The sequence below is a fragment of the Parasteatoda tepidariorum genome, chromosome 1 (genome assembly GCF_982258835.1).
Source record: "Parasteatoda tepidariorum strain Cologne lab strain chromosome 1, Ptep-v5.0, whole genome shotgun sequence".
Taxonomy (NCBI): Eukaryota; Metazoa; Arthropoda; class Arachnida; order Araneae; family Theridiidae; genus Parasteatoda; species Parasteatoda tepidariorum.
In genome coordinates, this window is record NC_141755.1 from 39,224,712 (window position 1) to 39,250,353 (window position 25,642).

Below are 25,642 nucleotides of genomic sequence, written 5' to 3' on the forward strand. Positions count from 1 at the left end.
ATATTCTCATATTATTATATTTCATATTCCCTTAAACAATTGTTATTTTGTCACTCTTATGCAATTTTTTGCTCAATAACTGCAGTTCTGTACTTATAAATGTATTTAGTTTCCTTCAACACCAAAAATGGTGGAAAACTGTACACCAAATGTTATAGTGTCCATACAGATATGCAAATTTGAATTTAATTCTCAATTGTATGTATAGTACATTTGTGTATGTAAGCAAAAATATACAAAGCAAACTGAGACAGTTTTGCTTTGCTGTAACATTCATTTATCTTTTAACTGTCATGCCTTAACTAATCTAGGGCAGAGCACTTGTGCTCCAAGATGCCATGCCCGAATATTACTCGGGTTATTTATTTGTTTATTTTAAGTGCATCGTGTTGTAATACTCGAATATATATCGGGAGAAGTTTATTTCAGCTCAATCTCTTTTTCAAACCCGAATCTATCTCGGGAAAAGTTAATTTAGATGCAATTTATACCAACAGATGGCAGCAGACCGATTTAATGAAGGTTTCAAAGGATGGAGGTTCAAAGTGAGCTACATTTTTTTGTGGCAAAATAGCTTCAGGTTCTTTGAAACGTTATATCGGCGATTAATTTTTTTAGAAAATAATAAAATAAATTTTTTTTTTTTAATTTTTAGAAAATAATGTTCTTTTTGAAGCAAACTCTACCACTGCAGCACTGAGGATCAACCGCCTCAACGGAATAGCCAGTGGCTACAAAGCCTTAAATTTTTTGTGCATGTAATTAAAGTTATAAATTTTTAACTGCTAACTATATTTTGTTTTGTGCTAAAAGTTTAATTTTCGATATAAGAAAAATTACAATTTATATAACAAATCATCAAAATAACTTGACAGTTAAAAGTTTAAATGAATCACAAATTCTTTATCTCGAAATTTTAAAATCACTATGTACATTTTTATGTAAAACACGTCAAATTTGACTATTCATTTGCATGAGCATTAAAATATTATTTGAAATAAATATTTAGAGTTGTATGCATTTGAAAATGCCGTTATAAAGAATCTATTATAATTCTTACAAGAAAATTAAATTGTTTCATTTCTATCATTCCTATATATGAAATATGCGATAATATACAAGGAAACTATGTAACCCTTCCATACTAGGCTTTTTATAATGAATTTTAAAATTTGATTATAGGTAAAATAATGAAGTGTACGGAGAAAAACTTTCTGGTATACTTACCAGACTGTATAAAAATTACATTTTTGACAACAACAACAAAAAAAAACATTATTCAGGTTAATAAAATTAAAGCACATTGTAACGAATTAGCGGAAATTCTTGTTTTCAAAATTATAGTTCTTATTACCACATATTTAGTAAAAAATACAACACTGAAAAGTAAATTTAACTGAATAAATGTTTTGAAAAACCAGTAAGTAAATTTAACAGAATAAATGCATGTTCTACAAACTTTAACTCATTTACCAAATTTCAACACATATTTTAAACAATATTTTGTAGCTGATTTTTCCGAAATCATTACCAAAGTGGCCAGAAACTTGGTAAATTTTACCATATTCTGGTGGTTTTGAACCATATTTTGAGATAACACTCATTATCCTTACACAGTAAATTAAAAATGTAACTGGTTTTTTAAAAATGCATCAGTACGTTTAATGCTCTGAATATTTTAGCAAATTAACACTCCAAGAGGAAAAGGATTAGGTGGTTCAAGTATCCTTAATTACATGCTGTATGTGAGAGGGAACCATAGAGATTATGACCACTGGTCAGAAGAAGGAGCAACTGGATGGTCATGGAAAGACGTTTATCCTTATTTTCTTAAATCCGAAAACAATACTAATCAGGAATTTGTAAAGGACGGTAAGTAACGCTTTTTTTGTACTTTAAAAAATGAAACGAAAGAAAAAAATATACATCTAAACATATGAATTTAACCGGTCGGGATAGCCTGGTTGGTAGGGCACTGGACTCACTTTCGTGAGATAGAGAATTTAAAAATTCCCCGTGTAAGACTGTTGCTCGTTAAATCTGTTGGGTCACAAAGTCTTCCATGTTCCTATGAGAAATTATACCTCTTGGGGTACTGAATTGGAGATTGATCATTCTCTGATTCAGGTGAAAATTACGATCTGTGGATGAATGTATGAATGGGTTCACCATACAAACTGTCGTGACGTATGGGTGTGGCAGAAGTTGAATTCTTGGCAATAGCTGGCGAAAATGGAAAACAAGATCAATCTCCTTAGCCTCAATCTCCTTAGCTATGGCGAGTCTCGATGACTCAGGGAATAGGGCGTTCGCTTTCCAATGCGGCGAACCGGATTCGAATCCCAGTCGATACGAATTCCGCATCCAGCTTGCACCAACCACAGTGAAGACGTGAAATATCCTCAATGGTAGACGGATCATGGGTTAGAGTCCCCTTGCAGTCAGGCTAACCGAGGCAGTTTCTCATGGTCTTCCTCTCCATGTAACGCAAATGCGGGTTAGCTCCATCAAAAAGCCCTCCACAAGGGCAAATTTCTCCCAATACTTGATCCAGGAGTTCCCTTGTCTTCTGGATTGGGTTAAAAATTACAAGACTACGGAATTAAACATTAATAATCGTAAACCCATTAAATTGGGTCTGCTGTTCAACGACGGTTATAAAATTAAATAAAATGGCCTACGACTATAACAACAACAACAACGAATTTAACATACGCTTAGAGAATATAAAACTAATGTCTTGTCATTTTTAACATTAACAAAACAAAGAAATATCTTTTCCACCTCAAGCAAAATCAAAAAGTGAAGGCTAAATAGTTTGTAAGCCATTTTATATGATAAGGGTTAAACAATTCTTTGTGTTAATATTAATGAACATTTTATTCATTTAATGTTTTAAAACTTTTTATAGTTTTGGCTACAAAGCGAATTTCTTATGACAGTATTCAAGACAAAAACATAAATATCATTTTTAACACTTCAAGTTTGCCTACTTTAATCAAATTAAGATTTGTGGGATAAAATATTACAAGAACAATAAATAAGAAGATTTGTAATAATAAGAAAAGTATCTGTGTCATAGCTGATTCGGTGAAGACAGTTTAATGAAATTCAATTTAAATTTACTATCAATTCTTTTAAACTTACAAGTATGTTTCATGAAAAATAACATAAATGCCATACTTATAAAATCAATAAAATATTAAATAGCTTATAAAATAATATTTTCTTTTATAATATTTTAAATAGTTTCTTTCCGATTTTTTTAAAAGATTTTAATTAAGCAGAAACATAACAAAAAAATTGAGATAAAAAACTATGAAATTCCTAAAATTGATGCAAAATATATAATAATCTAGTTCCTTGAAAGATGTTTGATTTAATAATGTATTAAAGGTAATTTATTTTTTTTAAATAATTACCAATACTTTAAAACATTTTAACTTACACAAAGTACATATTTCGATGATGTTAATTGTACAATACTTAACAGGTTATCATAGCAAAGATGGCTATCTTACTGTTGAAGATCTACAGTACTCAAGCGAGTTAATTGATGCTTTTGCCCAAGCAGCACCCGAACGTGGATATAAATATCGAGATATAAATGGCGCTAAACAAACTGGTAATATGCATTTTTGTCTAATTATGCTAAGCAAACTAATATGCATTTTTGTTTATTTGTAATAAACAAATTAGTATGTATTTTTATCGAATTATGTTCAACTGACTTGAACGCATTTTTATTTAATTGTGCCAAACAAACTAGTGTGTCTTAACTAGTGTATTCTTAAGTTGCTGTCTCATCAACAAACAACTTAAGAATTCAAGAGGAATGCGGTTTGGTCCCTCTGGAAGAAAGGAGACAAATGTTAACTGTTAAATTTACAAATAATGCCCATAGTCTTGACGAGGGGCACATTTCACATCGTACTATTATAAACTGGAATAAGAAATCTAGACTCAAAAGGTCATCTCCCCTTCTGTTTGACAGGGCCATCAGAGAAAAAATTCACCTTAAACCCGAATACTTTCTTTTCAGAAACGAAACTCCCGCTATTGGAGTTGTTCCAGAGAATACGACAATCTGTCTAGAACTCATCGAGCCCTGCTCGAAAAAAGATCATGCGAATAAACTCAAGGAAATTGGGATGAAAACTATCGACTCTCTATCTGGCCTCAATCATGTCAGGGCTTTTACTGATGGATCTTCTAACTCCACTTTCACCAACGGAGGTGCGGGAGTGGTACTGCTCCTACCTGATGATCAAAAACGAGAGTTCACAACTGGTGCTGGAAAAATCGCATCTAATTTTACGGCAGAATTGATAGCCATTTCTACGGCTATCGAAACGTACATCAATCTTGAACCTTCGGAGCAGCTTAGTGGTATCACCATCTTCAGCCACTGCAGGTCTGCCTTACAGGCCCTCAGCAAAGGTACCTCAAGCCTTGTCCTGAATATCATAGAACAACTTGGACAACTTCAGCGTCTCCGGAAAAATTGCTTCTTGCAGTGGATTCCCGCCCATGTGAACCTAGAGTTCAATGAAATAGCTGATTCCTTGGCTAAAAATGCCAGAGATCTAAATCAAAATTCAATCCCAACCAATCAATCACGTTGGCAGATGCAAATGCTTTTGCAAAGTCAAGACTATTCACCCCTTTAAAAATCAAAGCCCACGATCAAATAACTAATCTTGACATCGATAGGAAGACAGCCACTACTCTCATCAGACTAAGAACAAAACATCATAAAAACATGAAAATTTCTACAGATAAGACTAGAAAATATCAAAACTGTGGCAACTGTCTAAATGTGGAACTGATACCATATCATGTTTTTAACTGCCCTGCAGTCACTGCAGGCCTTCACCTCTTAAACTACCCCACAGAAGAGGATTTGTATTCTTTTAATGCCATAGAAATAACAAAAACTATTCAAGCACACCATGAAATATGATTCAATAGAGGATACGACACCAACCAACCAACTAGTGTTTATTTTTATCTAATTGTGCTATACAAATTGAAATGTATTTTTATCTAATTATGCTAGGCAAACTAATATGCATTTTTGTCTATTTGTTCTAAACAAATTGATATGTATTTTTATCGAATTATGTTCAACATAATAGTATGCCTTTTTATCTAATTGTGCTATACAAATTGAAATGCATTTTTATCTAACTATGCTAAGCAAACTAGTATGCATTTTTGTTTATTTGTACTAAACAAATTGGTATGTATTTTTATCTAATTATGTTCAACAAACGGGTAAGCATTTTTATTTAATTTTGCTAAACAAACTGGTGTGCATTTTTATCTAATTGTGCTAAAAAAAACTGGTGTGCATTTTTATCTAACTGTGATAAGCAAAGTGGTTTAAATTTTTATCTAATCATATTAATCAAGCTGTCATGCATTTTTGTTTAGAAATTCTCCTTGATAAATATACACTTCAAAAAAGACTTGGATTTTGGATTCCTTTGATTTTTTTACTGCTGTAGAGTTTCAATATAGCATGGAGCTCCTATAACCTAATTTATCACGTTTATTCAGTCTTGGCTTTATTCAGTCGGTTTTTATAGGACTACATACTTGTGTCCAAATCTAAAGCTCCAAAGCTCTTCAATTTTAAGCTGAATTCCAGAAACCAAGAAAACGTCTGTATTAAGTATTCAGACAATCTCGCTTAAACAATCATTTACCACAAGTATATTAAATAGCTACCACCCCTTGCTCGACCCGAGCTTAGGTACCACATTTTGAAAGTAAAACGCTAAAACTATTTGGATTTTTTTTTCGTATTCCTTATATTTTATCGAATGTTTGATCGAAATCAAAAAGTAAAAGATTCATGAACAGAGACCAAAAAAAATACGTTTTGAATTACAGTCAGTCTATGTTAAGAACTCCTCTCGCCCTTCGTTTGAGTCTTTGGCGGTGACTATGGTTGACAGGCTTAACTATGTCATATAGGGATGTTAGGTCAATAAAGACGCGTTTTGGATACGGCCGGTGAAAAAAAAAAGGAATCAGGAATAAACGAAACTCCCTTCTTTGATATGCACTATTTCTTGTTTCTAACTCATCAGACGGCTTTACACTTTGTGACAAGGGGAGATTAAATTAAAGGACTTTAGGTTGCAATTATAACCAGGTTATATAGTTGGTGACTGTATACTGCTCTGAACAAAAATTATTTTGATCAGTTTTTCATTTTAAAAATTAAATTCAACAATTATGCATGGAGGTAAATTAAATTGGTGGTTAACTTGGAGGAAAATTAAATTGATGGACTTTAGGTTGCAATTATAACCAGGTTATATATTTGGTGACTGTATTACTGCTGTAAAACAAAAATTATTTTTATCAGCTTTTCATTTTAAAAATTAAATTCAACAATTATGCTTTTACATGGAAGAAAATTAAATTGGTGGACTTTAGGTTGCAATTATAACCAGGTTATATAGTTGGTGACTGTATTACTGCTCCAAACAAAAATTATTTTGATCAGTTTTTCATTTTAAAAATTAAATTCAACAATTATGCTTTTACATGAAGGAAAAGTAAATTGGTGGACTTTAGGTTGCAATTATAACCAGGTTATATAGTTAGTGACTGTATTACCAAGGTGAAATAATCAGTATTTTTTTCATTCATTGTTATTATATACTAACAAGTATTGAAATGCTAAAATCAGCATCATTTCAGAGTGACACTGCAAATAACTTTCAAACGAGTGAAAGGAAAGAGGGGAAAAATCATTTTTTCCAACCCAAAGAGGTCTAAGTAAAAAATTTAAAAAAATAAATGCTTTTTGAAAACATAATAATAATAAATGCTTTTTCAAGTACTATTGTCAATTATTTTAAATATACTTCTTGTAACTTTTAAATTAACCCTTTAATGCCCAATTTTTTTAAAATAATATTTTTGTATAAAATGTTAAATTCAAATTATATTTTGAAAACCCTATATAAAAACTACTGTATTTTACCTTTTACGAAAAAAATAATATCAAGAAATAATAAATTTATCATAATCTAAAATCACACAAGATTCCTAAAGAATATAGAGAATATTCTTGTACTTTTTTGATATGATAAAAAACAATTTCTGAGTCGAACTTGAAAAACGGTTTTTATTTATTTCAGGATTTTATAAAATCCAAGGAACTATTAGAAATGGAAGAAGATGTAGCACTGCTAAAGCCTTTCTTGTCCCTGCTCAAAACAGGAAAAATTTGAATATTTTAACAAATGCATTAGTGACGAAGGTAACATATGCGCCCCTTTTGAAAAACAATTTTTTGAATAAAATACTTCATAACACAAATTTCATAGATTTTATTTGAATATATGTTGCTGCCAACGTGAATAGTCTGTTATTATTAATACCAACCGGCCAATATAAGTATTAACCAAATAGGCTGGTTATAATAATAATTTAAGCAAATTCATCACATTAAGCGGTTGCTAGTAATAATTACCTATGAAGTTTGGTTATTGTAATTCTTTTGCGTTTTTATTGGGGATATTTCCGTATCATGATCTGCTACGCCAACTACAATCGCCAAACTGTCAAATTGATTTTAAACTAAAAGATAAAAATAATAATAAATAAAAAAAGAAACATGTAAATATTTGCCCGGGCTTGGTGACGAGTTATACCTTTTTAGTTGGTCCCCATCGGTGATACTTTTTTTTTCTGGTAACTTACGGGCCGCTGCCCGTAAGTTGCCAAGACTTGCGATTATTCTGCCATAAATCACTTATTATTAATTTTAACCAGTTAGTATTAATAATAGGTTTTATTACTTAACCGTTGCGCATATACAAAGAGGCATATTCATATCCCAATGCTATATAAACCAATTAATTACGCTGACCAAACTTCAGTGGTTATTGTTAATAATGACTGGTTAATGTGAATTATTTGGGATATTTCTCGCTTCGACCAAAAGAAGTGGTTATTATAAATATTAATCGGTTAGTATTAATAATAATCGGATTTAGTACTTAAACATATGTAGTTATTCCTTTTATAATACTTGGTTAAATTATTATTCATGGTTAAATTATTATTTTTTAAAAATTATCTCATTAAAAATGGTTATTGCAAAGCAGTATTTTATTAAATTTTATTTCTCAGATCAAGTAAAAGACGGTTATCATAAATTTTTCTAAAAAGGTAAAATAATTTTGTCGCTGAAAAAAAAAATTTAGTACATTTTTGTTTTTATTTTTAACTTTTTTGTGGGATAAAATTACAGTGCAAATTTATTTAAGCATTCCCGAGTAGAAATTTAACTAACGAAAAGAATTACTAACTACATGACTTGGTCGAGTGATATATGCTTTCATGCCTATCTCATATTGTATTATTAAATTTAGAATAAGTATACAACTTTTAAATATTTAAATTAAAAGACAAACTTAGTGACATATTACTAAATTTCATTTTGAATTGCAAAAAAAAAATTGTCAGTGCTTGGAATTTAAAAAAAAAACTGATAGGATGTTCCTATCTAGTTCTATTCACAAACTTTGGTAATTTATTGAATTTGAAAAAGTGGTTTTTTATAATATAAACAAGAAACAAAGTTCAACCTTTAGTAGCCATAAAATTATTTGAAAATATTTTTATAATTGCCATAGGTTTGATCATTTACCTTCAACTATTCAAATTCTTTAATTGATGTTCATTATCCTGAAATCTTTAGATTCTAATAAAGAAAAAAGAAGCCTATGGAGTTCTCTTTGAAAAGAATGGCCAAAAATATGAAGTTCATGCTACGAAAGAAGTTATTGTTAGTGGTGGCACGATTAACTCCCCACAACTCTTGATGCTCTCGGGTATCGGACCGAGAGATCATTTAGAACAATTAGGAGTAAGTTTTTAAAGAACATATTATTCTAGTTTAATATTATTATAAACTGCATTTTTAAAAAGTTCGCTTACAAAACACAGACTAACCCGAGCTCCTCAAACACTGAGAAAAGCTAAAACTGTTTGTTTTCCGTTATTCTTATAAGGAAATGAATTTAGGCGACCCAGGCCCATACGCAAGAGTCTGATGTCCCGCAGTCACGAAAGCAACCACAACCAGCACGAAAGACCAAGCAATTTGCGGACACAAGGGAAGCCCCGAGTCACGCAAGATTAAATGCACCATAATCGCGTTGACGAGCACAGGAGACCAGAAGCCCCAGTCGAAACCCGACCACTACCATGCGTGGGCCAGTCTCCGACCAGAAGGCGAGAAAGTCTCTCACCAAAACCACAACAACTTCATTAAGAATACATTTGAACAAAACATTAGAACACAGACAAAAGGAAAAAAGCATTACAGAACAAAGATCAGAGTTGATCTGCTAGGCGGATTACAAAAGTCGACTGTAGGTCTCTTTTCGTGGTTGGAGTCACTTGTGGTTTAGAGTCTCATTTAAATATAGGCTAAAGTCAGTCCCAGTATTTTGTTCTTCTTTGGACCCCTCGTACTACTCTCTTGTACAAAACATAGTTCTTGCTTACAGCGCTATGGTCTATGCTGGTTCGTCTCATTGCAATTCACACATTTTTTCGTTCCTTGACAGGAGTCAGCTCTACGACGGGTGCGTCGCAATTGGAGCAAGTCTCTGATTGATTGCAATCTCTGGCCATATGGCCTAAGCGATTGCATGGTCAGCTCTACGACTGGTGCGTCGCAATTGGAGCAAGTCTCTGATTGATTGCAATCTCTGGCCATATGGCCTAAGCGATTGCATTTGTAACACCTGAGCGGTCGTAGGTACTCGTTGAGTCTGTAGCGCTTCCACCCAACGTTCACTTCGTCACGTTTTATAATTTTCTTAAATCTCAATGGCTCACGTGTGACTACCCAGTGGTGTCCTGCTTTGCGTTTAATGGGGAACGAAACTTCAAATTCTCCCTCTTTAAAATCCTCGTTGCAGTCCCTAATTTGTCTAGTGAGTCCTTCTTTGGTTAATGGCTGTGGTAGCCCAAAAATTATTATTATTGGCTTTTTCCTGCTGGGCACTTCGTACTTTAGTTTTTTACTCAGGCTTTTTTCATTGATTTACTCTTTCACGGTGGCTAAGTCTTGTCTGCTATCGAGCTCTGTTAGCACTTTACCAGTTCGGGTTGTCCTTAGCTCTCTGACTCTGAATTCTGATTCAGTTGGGTCAATATTCTCTTTTAGGACTCTTTCGACTTCCTCGGGAGGAGCGCTCTTCTTTGATTCGACCATCAGGATGTGTTTTTTGGATTTTTTAGATCGCCAAGTCTCTCAGCCGCTTTGATCGCTTCAGCATAAGTTATTGGGCTCTTTTTGTCTTTATTTTTAATCACTAAGTTTAGAGCTCTTTCGGCTTCCGCTTGTCGACCCTTTGTAAAGGACAGTAGGGAATTTTGTTTAGAAATAGTTTGCGAAAACTCAACTGCTACCTGTGCGAATTCTGCAACCGCCAAAGCATTCAGCGTCTTGCCCTGGTGCTTCTTAAGTAGTCGATTCATTTTTTCTAACAGGATTTGCGACTCAGCTGCCCAATCTCTTTGGCTAGCCTCAAAAGAGTCCTCAAAAGATGCGTGCACCCAATCGTCCTCTTCGCTATCCGACATTCTCAAATCTCAAAATCTCTGCTCTATTAGCTTTATTCGTCTTCGTCGGTCATCCCCTCTGTGAGCGTTGGTCGTCAAACGACGTTTCTCCTCCGAATCACGATCAAGGTGTAGAGCAGAAGGTAGAGCTTGGTGTTGTTTGACCGACGTTTAAGAGTTTTCACGGGGAATAGTCACTGACGACTTGTTCCACCGTAAGTATTCTATTAAGAATTACTTTTAAGCAACTTTCAAACTCTAAGGGAGTCTGAGGTCCGTTATTCTTATAAATAAAACTAACCAATGTAAATAAAACACTAGTGACACAAAAACACACTGAAATGACTGCATTTGTCCATTTCTATGTCATTATTTGTACTTATATTACGTTGGTTAGCTTCATTTATGCATAGCACAAATACCGTTTTTTTAAAAATAATTTTATAATTCCTGCTTTAAATTAAAATAAAAATATCACAAGCGCCAGAAAAATGTTTTTTAATGTAAAAATTTTAAAGTAAACCCTTTGGTAAAGAACACTATTTATTATAATTTCTAATTAAATATTTGCTACTGAGAATTAAACGTTGCAATATTGCTCAAGAAACAAAATAATCGGTTCTAAAAACTGCGCAGACGAAAAGGCAGAAGTGCGGATAAGACGAAGAAAAAAACCAAAAAGAAAGAGGTCTTTTGGACATGGTGAAAGAACACACATTTATCTAAAATAAATTTCCATAATGCTATGATTTAGATCAACTTAAATTAATATAATCTTATTTAATTTTAATTTCCATAAATTTTATATGTTTTTAAATATGATTTTGTTTTGTTAATTAAATAATGCATAAGAAAGAAAAAGAAACTCACGAACTATTGGGTTGTTCGGAAAGTAATTTCGTTTTTTTTTGGGGGGGGGCGGGAAATGAAAGACAATTTTTGTATAATGAATAAATATTTTATCAAATTATTTATTGGCCATTCTGGTCCAATACCTTTTGCCATCTTTCTGGTAGTAGCATGATTCCACGCTCATGACAGTTTTGGTCTCTGCTGCCAAAAAACTGATCCAGGTGATTTTTGACCACTTTATTTGAAGTAAAGGTTTTGCAGTCCAAAAAATTTTGTAGTGACCAGAACAAATAATAATCCGAAGGCACCAGATCTGGAGAATATGGTGGGTGTGGCAGTGTATCCCATTCAAGCTGTAAAAGCTTTTGGCGAATGACCAAACTTGTATGAAGTCTGGCATTATCTTGGTAGAACACTATACCTTTTCTGTTGATTAATTCAGGCCTTTTCTGTTGAAGTGCATCTTTCAGTTTGTCCAGCTGACGACAGTAGACTTCCGAATTAAGTGTTGTGTTATCCGTTAAATGCTCAACGAAAAACTATTCCCTTAACATCCCACCAAACAGGCAGCATCACCTTTTTTGATGGATATTGGCTTTCGAAATGCTTTGAGCCGTTTAATCTTTTTTGCTCCACGATCTCTTGCGTTTGACATTGTTATAGTCAACCCATTTTTTGTACCCAGTAATGATGCGCTTCAAAAATGGATCATTTTCCTGACGTTTGAGAAGCGAATGACAGAAGTCAACGCGACGACATAAATTTCTCTCCGTGAGAACATGGGGAACCCATACATCGAGCTTCGAGGTAAAACCCAGGCCTTTCAAGTGGTCATAAACAGTTGAATTCGATAAATTTAACCTCTCTTCGATCTCACTTGTTGTTATTCACCGATTTGCATCAACTAATGCCTTTATAAGGTTCAGCGGGCCTTTCAGAACGTGGTGCATCTTCGACATCGAAATTGCCGGATCGAAATTTTGCAAACCAATTCTGTCACTGGCGTACTGTTAACACATTTTATTCATACACATCGGTAAATTTCTTTCTGGCAGGAACAGCATTTTTACCTTTTCTATAGTAAGAAAGTAAAATATGACGAAAATGCTGTTCATTGTTCTCCATATTGAAAAGGTCACCAACCAAAAACTACTCCGTAGAATTAGTTGAATTTTTTCACACATAAGCCTTGCTATATCAGCTTTCAAAACATATCATGATAATGCGGCTTAAGTGTGAAGTTGCTTTCGAAAAAGTACAATTAAATCCTCTGTCGGAAAAACGAAATTACTTTCCGAACAACCTAGAATAATTCTGAATTGTTACAAAACTAGCTCCGAAAAGTGCAGGAACTGATATCTAATAACATTTTTGAAACTTGAACTAGTATGCTTCTTACTGAAATGCTCGATACATTTTGCCCTAAATTTTCTAAGCAAAAGGAAATTTTTTTTCAGATACCTGTCATAGCCGACCTTCCTGTGGGAAACAATCTACAAGATCATGTTGGAACGGCATTTTTAAATTTCGAGGCTCCAGGAGCTAGAGATTTATTTCAAGAACTTTTTGACACACCTCTGAGCACCATTTATAATTTCAACACTTATGGAAGAGTTAAGTATAAACTGAAAAAACTATTTTCAACACTATAGTAGTAAGACTAAATCGATATACTATAAAACAAGAAATGATTTAAGGTGACACTATAATACTGGGTGGGAAACTTTTCGTCACAAATTCTCTTTCACCTCCATTAGTATTTAAAAGTTTAAAGCAAAGCGAGTTCAAATAAACCAAGAGTAAACTATGAAGTTTCAAATGCTGATTTTTTTTCAAAACATGAAAATGCAAACAAATTATGGCAAGATAACTTCCTCTAATTAGTTTGCAGTTTGATGTTCTTAATTTCTTTCTTTTTTTATGTTTTAAATTTGTTTTTTGAATTTTAAAAGGCTGATTTTTTTGAAAAAAATATCGAAGCGCAAAAAAATTGTGGCAAGATAACCTCTCTACTGCGCAATCATAAGTTATCTTGCCGTAATTAGTTTGCATTTCGAGGTTTTTAAATTTTTTTTTGAAGTTTCAAACACTGAATTGTTTTTCAAACTATAAAAGTGCAAAAAAATTAGGGCAAGATAAATTCCTCACTGCGCAATCGTAAGTAATCTTGCCCTAATTGGTTTTTATTTTTATGTTTTTTAGTTTCTTTGAAGTTTTAATTGCTTATTTTTTTTCTTCAAAATATCAAAATGCAAACAAATTATGAAAAGATAACTTTCCCAGTGCGTAATGGTAAGTTTTCTTTGCCCTAATTTACTTGCGTTTGGATGTTCTGAGATTTTTCTCTCGGCACTTGAAACATCATGGTTTATATGATCTTCTTTTGTCTTTATTTTAAATTTCAAATTACTTATGTAGGTGAAAGATAATTTGCTATTAAGAGTTTCTCTGATCATATAGCATCCTCTTAAATTTGGGAGTGTTGAGGGCATGGAGTTCTCAAGTTATTATGTAAAATCCAAAAGATTTTATATAACGTTGTTTACAGTTTTTTTAAAGAAAAAATTTGGGGGAGAAAGCAACCTTTACTTAATGGTAATAAGTGGTAGTAACTTAGTGGTAGTTTACCTTAGAGTGTATTTTATGTAAGAAAAAATATTTATTAGGCTAATTTTTATCCTTCAATTTTCGCTTCATTGCTTTTTGTTTTGCTGTATGGTATGGTTTTTTATACTAAATAATTTAATAATATATTATTTCATCCATCAGGCTGTTTCCATCTAATATTTGGTAATAAATAATTTTAACTGCTTGCATACAATATTCTATAAAACATTCTTAATTTAGACAACTTAATTGTGTTCTTACGCTAAATTTTGAGTACATATTTGAAACTTTATGTTTTTTTATGTTTTTTTTTATCGTTTATCATGAAAGAATGCATAAGCATTGTTGCAGTGATTCTTGCAATCATTTAGGAACTTGTTGACCGTAAGTTACAATTGCTTGGCAAGCATTAGGTACAAAATTATTTATTTTTTTTTAAATTTTATAGGCCCACTAACCAGTTTGGCTGGAGTTGAAGGTTTAGCTTGGATCAATACGAAATATCAAGATCATTCACTAGACTGGCCAGATGGACAAATCCATTTAGCTGCGTTTTCTTTCGCTTCAGATCAAGGGATTCTTTCAAAATCTTACATTGAAATATCAGATGAAGTAAGATATAGAAAGCAATAACTGTAAATTTTTCTTTGGAGTTGGCTTTTCAACAAATGAGTTGTAAGACTGTGTGCAGGATTATTTAATTATAGTAATTAAATCTGAAGGTACGTATAGTAAAAATGCAATCCTAACTCCATATTGCCGCTTCTTCCAAAAACTCCATTTTGTTTACTTTACGAGATTCAAAAATAGTTAGTAAAATGGCATCTATCATATAAAACTTTTGTTTGTAACTGAGTTTGTATTTATTTTTAATTGATAACGCTAACCAGAAAGTATCATTAACATGCACGCATTGTTGTTATCATTTTGCGTAATATTGGAAAAGCTTAGAACCAGTTTCAAAAAACAAAAACAAAAACTTAGCAAATATAATAAATCAAATTAAAAGTTACTGCGTTGAATATAATAAATACTATTTATTTTCGGAGTAATATAAATAATATTATTCACTCCTGAACGACTTTACTCCGAAAAAAAAAGTATTATCCTAATATGTGTTCTTCTTCGAAAAATGACGGAAAACCAATGGTAGTGCCCAAGTGCCAGACACACTGAGCTAATTGTTAAGACTCGATTCCCTGTAAATCACCGGAGTCAAGAATCACTGACAGCAGTGAGTGATAGGGTGGTTGATAACTCTAATCAGTCTACAAAGGTACTTTGGAAGGTACTATATTTACGTATTGAACTTACCAAGTATGTAATATATATTTCTGTAAGTAGGTAGGTATTTTATTTACGTTTATTACGAGCTGAAAATTAGGCTATTGATGGCGACGATCTGGGAAACTTCCCAGAAGATGATCAGAGGACTTGCTGTCACAATTTTGATACTCTGCAGAATATTGTTCCCCCGCTTTGGTAGCGCGACAACCTACGCACGAAGTCAAGCACTTTGCGGTAGAACAGTTTAAAGAGGACCAATGCCGTGCGCCAACGGTCCTTACGCAAGCAGATCAAAGTGGTCACTCACTCGCCCGCTTACTGACCACAGCCAGTGATGCTTGACTTTGGCGTTTGATTGGCAATTGTGTCTTTACGATCAGTCCACAGCAGGAATAGCCAACAAAGGGACAAGGGGTGTGGAATTTTGGTTCTCGTTAAACTGTTCTGTTATAAAACGCACGACTCGCGCGCAAGCCGTCAGGCTATCAAAGCAAGAGATCTATCTCCTCCGAAGAAGTTTAAAATTGTGATGACATTGCTTCGGATCATCCTCAGGGATGCATCCCAGACCATCGCCAATAGTCCATTGTAACGCTCACTTGTGACGTAAATGAATTAATAGTACTACTTTACATTTGCTAGACGGAGCACTACAAAGTAATTAAACCCCTATTTCGATTAAGTCGAAGCATGAGCAAAGGGGTAGAAAGACCTCGAGTATGAAAATATACAGTAGAATTTGTTTTGAAACCAAATACATCCCTCGAAAAAATTTCTCTGGTTTATTTCTATTTATTTGTTATTTTCAGGAAACTAAATTTGCATTGTTTAATTTATTATATTACTTTGTTTAGATTTATGATCAAGTATACAAGCCTTATGAAGGGAAAAACACGTTTACATTTTTACCTTGTGTGGTGAGACCATTAAGTCGAGGAACAATAAGATTAGCTTCCACAGATCCTAAACAACATCCATTAATTGATTCCAATCTATTCCAGTACAAAAATGACTTAGATAGGTTGGTAGAGAGTAAGTAATAAAGAATTCTGAGTAAAATGTTTTTGTTAAAATATATTTCTCATGTAATCTTTTCGGAAAAATGCTTCATTTTTTTCCCAACATATTGAAAAAATTAGTAATGAATAAATGTTTACTGCATTTTTAATATCTTCAGTTTTCGGAAAAAATTATTTAAAAATATTCATTTACTCTTAAGTAGTATTAGATAGATGCTGTTAATAAATGTCAGGTGATTATAAGTAAGTTAAATTAAGCAGCGCTAACAAAAGTCAGCGATTCGAAACATATCTTAAATAATTCTTATCAAGTTCATTTATTCAACAGATTCTTAAAAAAAAAATCTGTAAATTAAGATATTTTAGGTAGTTTTCTCATAATTTTCATTTAGAAGTCTTCCTATATTTATCTACACACCATGAATAGAAAACTATTGTTTTACCCACGAATTGTTGAATTACCACGTTATTGTTCACGAATTGTTATCAAACAGAAAAAAGAAAAATCCCATAATTAAGATAAGTTCGTTTATAAACAAAGATACTAGATACTATAAAAGCTGGATAATTTCGGTTGCCATCAACAAAGAAATAATAGATAAATAAGTAAAATTTAGTGCGATATAGCTGACGTTACTTAATTTGCATGTCTAATGTAGAGCCCCTGAATTAGAGAAGTCGACTCGTCCGCCGTTTTGGAGCAAATTTTTCACAATGCGGAAGAGCTACAAGATTTGGCAACTTATCGCTACAAACAACACTAATGTCAAGTAGAATAATTCGCAAAGAAAAGCGTATTTTCGTGCATCGATTTACTTTGTTTTTCGAATTTTTTTTTATTCTTGAACAAATTCCTTTAAAATTTATTATTATTCGTATTTAAAGTAAAACTATTAATCATTACTAGATAGAAATAGTTTTTACGCATTTTTTGTTCTTTAATAATAATAAAATGAATAAAAAATCCCAGAAAATAAAGAAGAACCAGTAAATTTATATTTGCATTTGATTTAAGCTTATCTAAAATTGATGCTGGTTTTGGAACACTTATCCATGTGAGTTTTCGTGGAGGAATTTTTTAAAGGATTCGGAATAGTATCAGGCCTTAATTTTTTGTTTCCATCTTTTTTATTTACTTTAAGTTGAGATTCTTCAAAATTAAATCACGGTAAAAGATTCAGAGTTTAAATTTTGTAAAAATATTCCCATTAACTTTTCTACAACTGAAACTAATTATTTCAGCAACTTAATACAAGAATTTTTAAGAAAAAACAAACATTTATAGATCCAAATACGTAAAACGGATGAAAAATCCCATACTAAATAGATTTCTTATTATAGATGTAAACAAACTGTTTGAACTGTCAGCAACATATTACCATAAGTAACTAAAAAAAATTAAATAAGCCATCATTAAAAAATTAACTATATGATATATTAGTGAATCAAAGTAAAATACAATTGGAAATAGGTAAGCATTTTTAACAAAACAAAAGAAAAAAAATTAAAAGGGAATGCAAAACTTGGTGATTCTGAGATAAGTTTGGCGAATCGCTTGATTTTATTTATTTGGTTTTATAAAACTCAAACACAAAATTGTTAAATAAATTATCAAATGTTGTTTGCAGGTCATATTTTAAATCAGGGATGGGCAAACTTTTTTGGTCGAGGTCAAAAAATCGAGAGAAAAAAAGTTTGGTGGGCCGAGTAAAAACTTCTAGAAAAAAAAGAAAAAAAACGATGTACAAGTCTTAATTTAAATATTTAATGAGATGAATGAAATTGCGATTTCATTTTTAAAACTTCCTTATATTGGGGTTCAAAGTGCTTATTCTAAGGAACGAGGCTAAATGCTTGTCTTTTAGTCTACTTCTGAAATGATTTTTTCTAAGGTTCATAGTTGAAAACACTTGTTCACATATGTAAGATGAAGCAAACAAAGCACTGATTTTCTGGTCATGAGATATTAAATTTTAGAAACTAGCTTTTGGTAATGTTTTGCAAAACTCAAACTTTGACATGCTTAGAAACAACAATAGTGTGCAATCTTTCCATTCTCAATAAATAATGTAAGAACTCGCACCGGCAGAAAAATCCACTCCTTGGAGCTAAAAATGCCCTGTCTGCCACATGTGAAGCACAATTCACCTATGTTAGATTTTATATGTCTAAACCTCTAGAAAGACAAACGCTTGTTAGAGCTAATCTGCGGCTATTCTATAAGGAACTTCAGCTTTCAACATTTTACCAATTGAAGCTGTCTATGCTAACTATTTCCATCAATTCCACCAATAGAGAAAGTAAAAACGTCATCAGTACTTTGTTAAAAAAGAAAGAACAAAAATAGCTTTAAACAAAGTAGACAAAATAATGGATGTATAATGTATCTTGTTTATATTCGGCACGGATCGGCAAGTTAAAATTCTATTCGAGGGCCGGATAAAACCTCCCGACGGGCCACAGTTGGCCCGCGGGCCGTAGTTTGCCCATCGCTGTTTTAAATAAATATTTACTTACTAAATGCAATTTTCAATGAAAATTCTTATATTTGATACATAGTTAGAACTGAACAATTCAAATAACACCGAAAAGTTATCAGCTTATTTATTTTTAAAGAAGCAAACAAAAACGAGCATTCAGAAACAAATTCTAACAACTTAAGGTCATTTATATACTACATATATAAGTAAATAAACTCAATAAATTATAAATAAATGAGTATTTGCCTCACATAAGCGAGCTCCACTTCCAGGCTGTCAGTTATATCGTCTGCAAGTGGCAGTAGAAGCAACAACATATTTGTCTATAATGATTTAAAATCTCTCAAACAAATGACTGTTTTGTTGTTCTAATAAATTCCAAGTCTTCCACTAAATTCAAGCAGCGGTTTTTATTTTCTAATAAGGCATATGACACTTAATGATAAATAATTCACTGTAATATTACATTTTATCTGGGCTATGTTTCGTTGAATATTGCTGCTGCGCTCCTTTCATTAAGTGAATAACACGTGAAAAAGATATCTGTTTAGCAATATGGTATTGTATTCTATGAAAGATAATTTTCTAATATATTACATCATCTTTCGGAGCGTTTTCATTGAATATTCGGTCAAAAATAAAATAATTTCATTGATTGCATACAATAGTCTTTATAACTGCTTTATTTTAGATACTTTAGTTTCAACTTTTAATTATATTTTGAGTAAATATTTATAAATGTCTAGTTTTTAATATTTTTTAAAAATTTAGTAATAAAAGAATGTATAGATATTGGTGCATTCGGGTATGTCAGTTTTTGTTGTGCAGATTCATTATTACAAGGGGTGATCAAATGAAAAGGTACGAAACGTCACGGTGGGTACAAATGTAGATTTTATTCAAAATATACACCAAAGGCCTGGGCACAACGATCCCATTGATGAACAAACCAAGGGATTCCTTGTTCCCATAATTCCTGTGACCGTGACGAGACCCTGTCCTTCACAGCGTCCTTGAGTACGTCGTCCGAGTTGAAGCGCTTCCCTTTCAGATGTTTCTCCAGTGAACCAAACACATGGAAATCGCAGGGCGACGTGTACGGACTGTAGGGCGGATGGTCCAACGTCTCCTACTTGAACTTGGCCAGTTCCATGTATGTGACTCTGGAGACGTGTGGACGCGTGTTATCATGGAGCAGAACCACACCCTCCGTGAGCAGCCCCAGTCTTTTGTTCTTGATGAACCTGCGTAAGCGTCGGAGTGTCTCACAGTACACATAGGAGTTAGTGGTTTTTCTGTGCTCGAGTTTCTGTTCCTCATACGGACTGTCGCATCATTTGGACGCCGCATTTGATAAGAGCCTGTGCTCTCTCCTGCGCATGCGGGCACCCGCGCATACTCCGATCCCAGTCAGAGACTCCAATCGCATCCCTAGATGTCTCGCTACGTTCTCCCATCGCAAATATTCAACTGTTACGTTTTTACGTCGTTTCGTACCTTTTCGATTGATCACTCCTTGTAGTTATGTTTGTTTGGTCAATACCATGAGTAAAAAAAAATTCTTATTTTATATGAAATAATTTCCGACACAGGTAAAAAAAATTTTTGCTTCCAAGAAAAATTTTAGTATATCATTATTTTACTTACTTCATCCCTAATAATTTACTACTATTTTTCTCTGGCTGGATATTTTCCTTTATAATATTGTAAAAGATAATTTTAATTGCTTACATTCAATTTTCTATAACCATAATCCTAGCTGAGACATTTTGCATACATACGTGAATTAGTATACATTTATAAATATCTTTATTTTTTATGTTTTATTCTTTTTATTTTAGTCCTGAAAGAATGCGTGGCGATTGTAACGAAAACGAAAGCATTCCAAAGACTAGGCGCCAAAATGTTTACAACTAAATTTCCAGGATGTGAGATGTTTGAAGCCAACAGCACTTATTACTCAGAAAGTTACCTAAGATGCCTTGCAGTAGGATACACATTCAATTTATATCATCCAGTTGGCACCTGCAAGATGGGGTACGAATTAGACAAGACAACAGTTGTGGATCCTCAATTAAAGTATGTCTATTTTATACCATAAATTGTTATTCACTGCGTTATTACAGTTGAAGGATTTGGGACGAAATAGCAATGAGCTAAGAATTTGTTAATATTGTTTCCAGATACGTATTTAACAAGTTTTCGTAAATGAAAAAAGGCTCAAAAGCTTTTCTTTTTTCCGGGAGTTGCGGTGTTTTTAACCGAAAAAAAATCCTGAGCAATTTAAAGTAGAAATTATCATGAATTTCTTCTCCTGATATAATTCTAACTATATACACTGAGTGGCCAAATTATTATGACCACCCCTTCAGTCGTCTGCTTCCATACCCTATACGGCGCAATGTGCGTCGAACAGTACGTTCAGAGACGTTCGCAGTTGCTACTTGATTAAGATCACTTGCAATTTGTCGCACTGTTGCTCTCCTGTTGCGCTGCACAACCCTGGCCAGCCTTCTCTCTGATCGAGCATTCAGTACCCTGTGACGACCACAAGTCTGACGTTGAGATCTGGTTTTTTTGATTGATTGTCCATTCTTTGTACACATTAACAACTGCTGCTCTAGAACACTTCACAAGTGCAGCCGTTTTGCTGATGCTCGTTTCGACACATCTCGCACCCACAATCATTCCACGTTGAAATTCAGTTAAATCACTTTTCTTTCCCATATCTGAGCAAGCAACACAGTATAACTGATGACTCACTTGTCCAGCATTCCCTTGTTATGGTTATCTTGCCCTCTATCGGCAACGCTGTGACGCAATAACTCATTTGCATAAAACTCTGAGGTGGTCATAATAATTTGGCCACTAAGTGTATTTTGGAAATATCATTTGCTTGTATTCATACCTCACACAACACTGGGCAACAATTATTTTTCCTGTTGCCTGAAATTTTTTAACACACCTTAGATACTTTCGTTCCGCTGATTTCAAACCTGCATCGGTTTTTTTTCTGCAAGCAATATATTATTTTAATGACATTTTTAGTCTATTTCTTGTCGGAATTTACAAGTTTAATAACTATGTATACAAGAAGGATTGCATGAATGCTGCATTAAACTTCGCAGAAAGTTAGGAGATATCTAGGATTAAAATTGCACAGGAACTCACGCCGGGAAATGTCGTCATACCCCGCAAAAAGCGCTTCTCTAGAAGAAACTGTTTCTTCCTATGCTTCTTAACAGGTCGTGAAAGGGAAGCGTCCCTTACCACGTACGATGACATTTTCAGGCATAGACTATGCAAATTTTATTTAGTGATGAGTCCTAACACTCTTTGAAGAATATCGCATCATTTATGTAGATACTAATTACTTTCGTAATTAATATCTACGATTCGATCCATGATATGTACGATCTGTTGATCTTTCGACATCTATCACCACCGAAATTTTCTCTTACGGATTTTGAAATAGCCCATAACAAAATGTGACGCTTATCGTCACTTAATTCAGAATCACAATAAAACATTCAAAATAGATTTATCGTAAATTGCAAAATAATTGATTAGATTTAAAATACTGTTAAAACTTCCATTAGTACATAGAACCTTAGCAAATACAAATAAATACTCTTGATTAAAGTTAAGAAATACGTGTCGAAAAGAGTTAATCAGAAGTCTATAGTCCAAGTTTGATCTCTTATGTGACCTTTCCAGAATTTAGTAATAGTTTTATCGAGCAAAAAGTTTAGTATAAAAGATCGAAAAAAGACAACGAACTAGAGAGAGTAGAACCAAGTCATTAGAGAGGTTCACCAATTTCCACTATGAACATCAGTATGGGTAAGTTCTCTCCATGCCAATTAGTTTATTTGTTACTAATCAAAGCCTTTTAATTAATTTAATTTGTTATTTAAATTTGTATTTGATTAAAGCATTATTTGTTTAAGTATTTTAAATAGTTAAAGTATGTAAATTAATTCTACAATATATGCATAAAATAAACGATCACTGGTTAAAATGAGTAGTAGTAGTTTGTGTCTTTAAACCACCGTAACAAAAATAACACATCACTTTTTTGTTGTTTTAAGTCTGACATGAGTAAAAATGATCTGTACACCTGTTGATCTTTCGACATTTATCACCGCCGAAATTTTCTCTTACGAATTTTGAAAAAGCCCATATCAAAGTAACCTATAACTTTTTTTCCGTTTCAAGTCTGACATGAATAAAAATATTTTCTCTTTTTACTCTTCTAGGAAAAAGTAGATTTTCAAATTTTAATTTTACATTTTACACATTCTTTCCTATTAATTTTGAAAATTATTGGATGTAAGTAATAAGACAAAATCCAAGAAGTTTAAGCATAATTTTTTTTAAACATCAAATAGTTTCTATCCCGTAGAATACTAATTTTACATTTAATTTTTTGCAGCTTCAAAAAATAAATTATCGATGTATCGATCAAAAAAAAAAATAGTCATTCAAAAAAAAAAAGTTATTTTGTCAACAAACTTACCATTTAAATGAAGTTCATAATTTGTTCTTTTTTAGGGTAAAAGGAGTGAAGAATCTTCGGGTCGTCGATGGTTCTATTATTCCATATGAGGTATCTGGCAACACAAACGCTCCTATCATCATGATTGGTGAAAAAGCTTCGGACATGATCAAACTAGACAATCTGGATAGAAACAAATGCTAAAATACGTCTATCATGTCACTCGAATTGCTTTCTTTATTGTAGACTATTGAAACAAGTGTTATTTATTTCGTTCTGTTATAAAAAAAAAAAAATTTTAAATTAAAAATGGTTCTTAAAAAATGTCTCTTCTTTTTTTCTCTAAAATTTAAGAAAGTAATATTAATATAGAATCTGGATTGGGAACAATAGAATCTGGAACTAAATCTGTGAAACCGGGTCTGAATTAATACATTTTGGAATTTTTTCATCTGAATAGTTTTTAATTTATAAATCCTATTAATCGAAAAAGAATTATTGCAGCAATTGTCAGTATTGCTGTGTATATATTTTCTAGTATCATTAATAGTAACTTAGTATATTTTATAGTATCATTACTAATTGAATTTAGAAAAAATAATTCATCTAACAAGGAAAATGTTAGAAACTTTCCAATAGATGTCTATTTTATTATGTCACATTACATTACGTCTATTATATTAACACTCCTTTCAAAAGTATTGCTTGAATTTCTCCAATTCAATAACTTTTTTATTCTTAGTTAAATTCACCAGTTCAGGATATTTAAGCTTTAGAAAGATGCGTCCCACTTTAGCTACTTCTTTTAGTGTTATAAAATACTAATAGGTTACTAAAGGTTACATATTAAAATTTTTATTTATTTATGTTCTCTTTTGTAGTTTCCGTAGTTATTAATATAATTTAATTAAAAATAAATGAATAAAATAAATCATTCAAACTAATGTGAAACCAATGTAAAGAGATTATTAAATTTATTAAAATTTTTTGTTAATTGAAACTAAGATTTATTTATTTTAGTTTAGTTTAAATTTCTAGATTTAATGATTGCTCAAAGCTGAAATTATTCACTTTATACAGTAAAAAATTAAATTATTTAATTTATAAGTTTAAAGTTATAATTTTAATTTTTAAAGTATATTTTAAGTTATTGAAATAAAATAATTAAGTTTAAAATTTAGCCCATGGAAAAAGAAAGTTAGAATCTCTGAAACATTAAAAAAAAAAAATTTAGTTCAAATCTCACATCAAGTCCTACAAAGCTTTACAATTTAAAAAAAATGAACCTGAAGTCAAATTCTATGAAAAAGATTGATTCACAATCGCAATTTTTTTTCTACCGTTCTCGATGTAACGTTTGTAATTCGAATTTAAAACGTTATTTTTTTTTTCTTTCTTTTTTTTTTTTTACGGTTTAAGTTTCAACACCTCCAAACGCTTTCTTCTATTTTTCATTTCGCAAAAACCATAAATACTGAATTTCGGTTCTTAGTGACTTTGACGTTAATATCTACACATAAAAAAATTAATTAACAAGATGGTAAAGAAAATGTTTTTAAACTCACTGACTCACTTCATTTTTTTTCCTTTTTTGTCACAAATAAAAAGTTATTAAATCTTTGGAAAAAAATAGGTGCAGCTTATACAGTTGTTTTATTTTTTATTTTATTTCATCATCCTATTACGTGTAGTTTCATATTTTTAACACAAACGTATCCAATATCAAATTCAAATATGATTAGGGGAGAGGGGGGCACATGTTTTACCAATATGATTTGAAATAAAAAATCTCGAAAAATTTTCAATTGATGGCAGTACTAGTCCTACCTCTCTGAAAAACTTTCAGAACAATGAGACATTTTGTTGGTCTATTCTGACGATTTCTTTGTATCAGCAGGTGTTGCATATATTATAATCGTTCGCTTCTCCAAGTGAAAGCATAACATAAATCAACTAATAAATTAAAATTAACTATTGCAGATCATTATATGAACATTCAGGTAAGTTTATGACAATTATTCTTTTTTTTTTACTCGATTAAAAGTTCTTTATTTTTCAAGTTAGGTTTAAGAAGGATGATGGGGGCACTTGTGAACAAAACATCTGGGGCAGATGTGAACAGTTCACAAGTGCCCCTACATAGTATTAAGATTATTATCCTCATGATATTATAAGTTTAAAAAATATGTATGCATTTAAAATTATCATTATTTAATTTTCCATAATTAATTTATTAATTTTTCCATTAAAATTTTTTTTTAATTAAATGGTTGATCGCGCATCACGCATATTAA

The 25,642-nt window shown here is 32.1% G+C and overlaps 1 protein-coding gene across 1 annotated transcript in view; it reads left to right on the plus strand.

The window, feature by feature from the left end:
* Window positions 1–23,665, plus strand: part of LOC107438240 (uncharacterized) — a 31,437-nt gene extending 7,772 nt beyond the window's left edge. The window contains exons 3-11 of the mRNA XM_087162086.1: window positions 1,683–1,872; window positions 3,494–3,625; window positions 7,161–7,282; window positions 8,729–8,896; window positions 12,915–13,069; window positions 14,511–14,676; window positions 16,206–16,383; window positions 20,692–20,929; window positions 23,405–23,665. Coding sequence (XP_087018212.1) covers window positions 1,683–1,872; window positions 3,494–3,625; window positions 7,161–7,282; window positions 8,729–8,896; window positions 12,915–13,069; window positions 14,511–14,676; window positions 16,206–16,383; window positions 20,692–20,929; window positions 23,405–23,552 — 1,497 coding nt within the window. The 3' untranslated portion in view covers window positions 23,553–23,665. The remainder of the gene's footprint in view (window positions 1–1,682; window positions 1,873–3,493; window positions 3,626–7,160; window positions 7,283–8,728; window positions 8,897–12,914; window positions 13,070–14,510; window positions 14,677–16,205; window positions 16,384–20,691; window positions 20,930–23,404) is intronic.
* The last annotated feature ends 1,977 nt before the right edge of the window (window positions 23,666–25,642 follow it).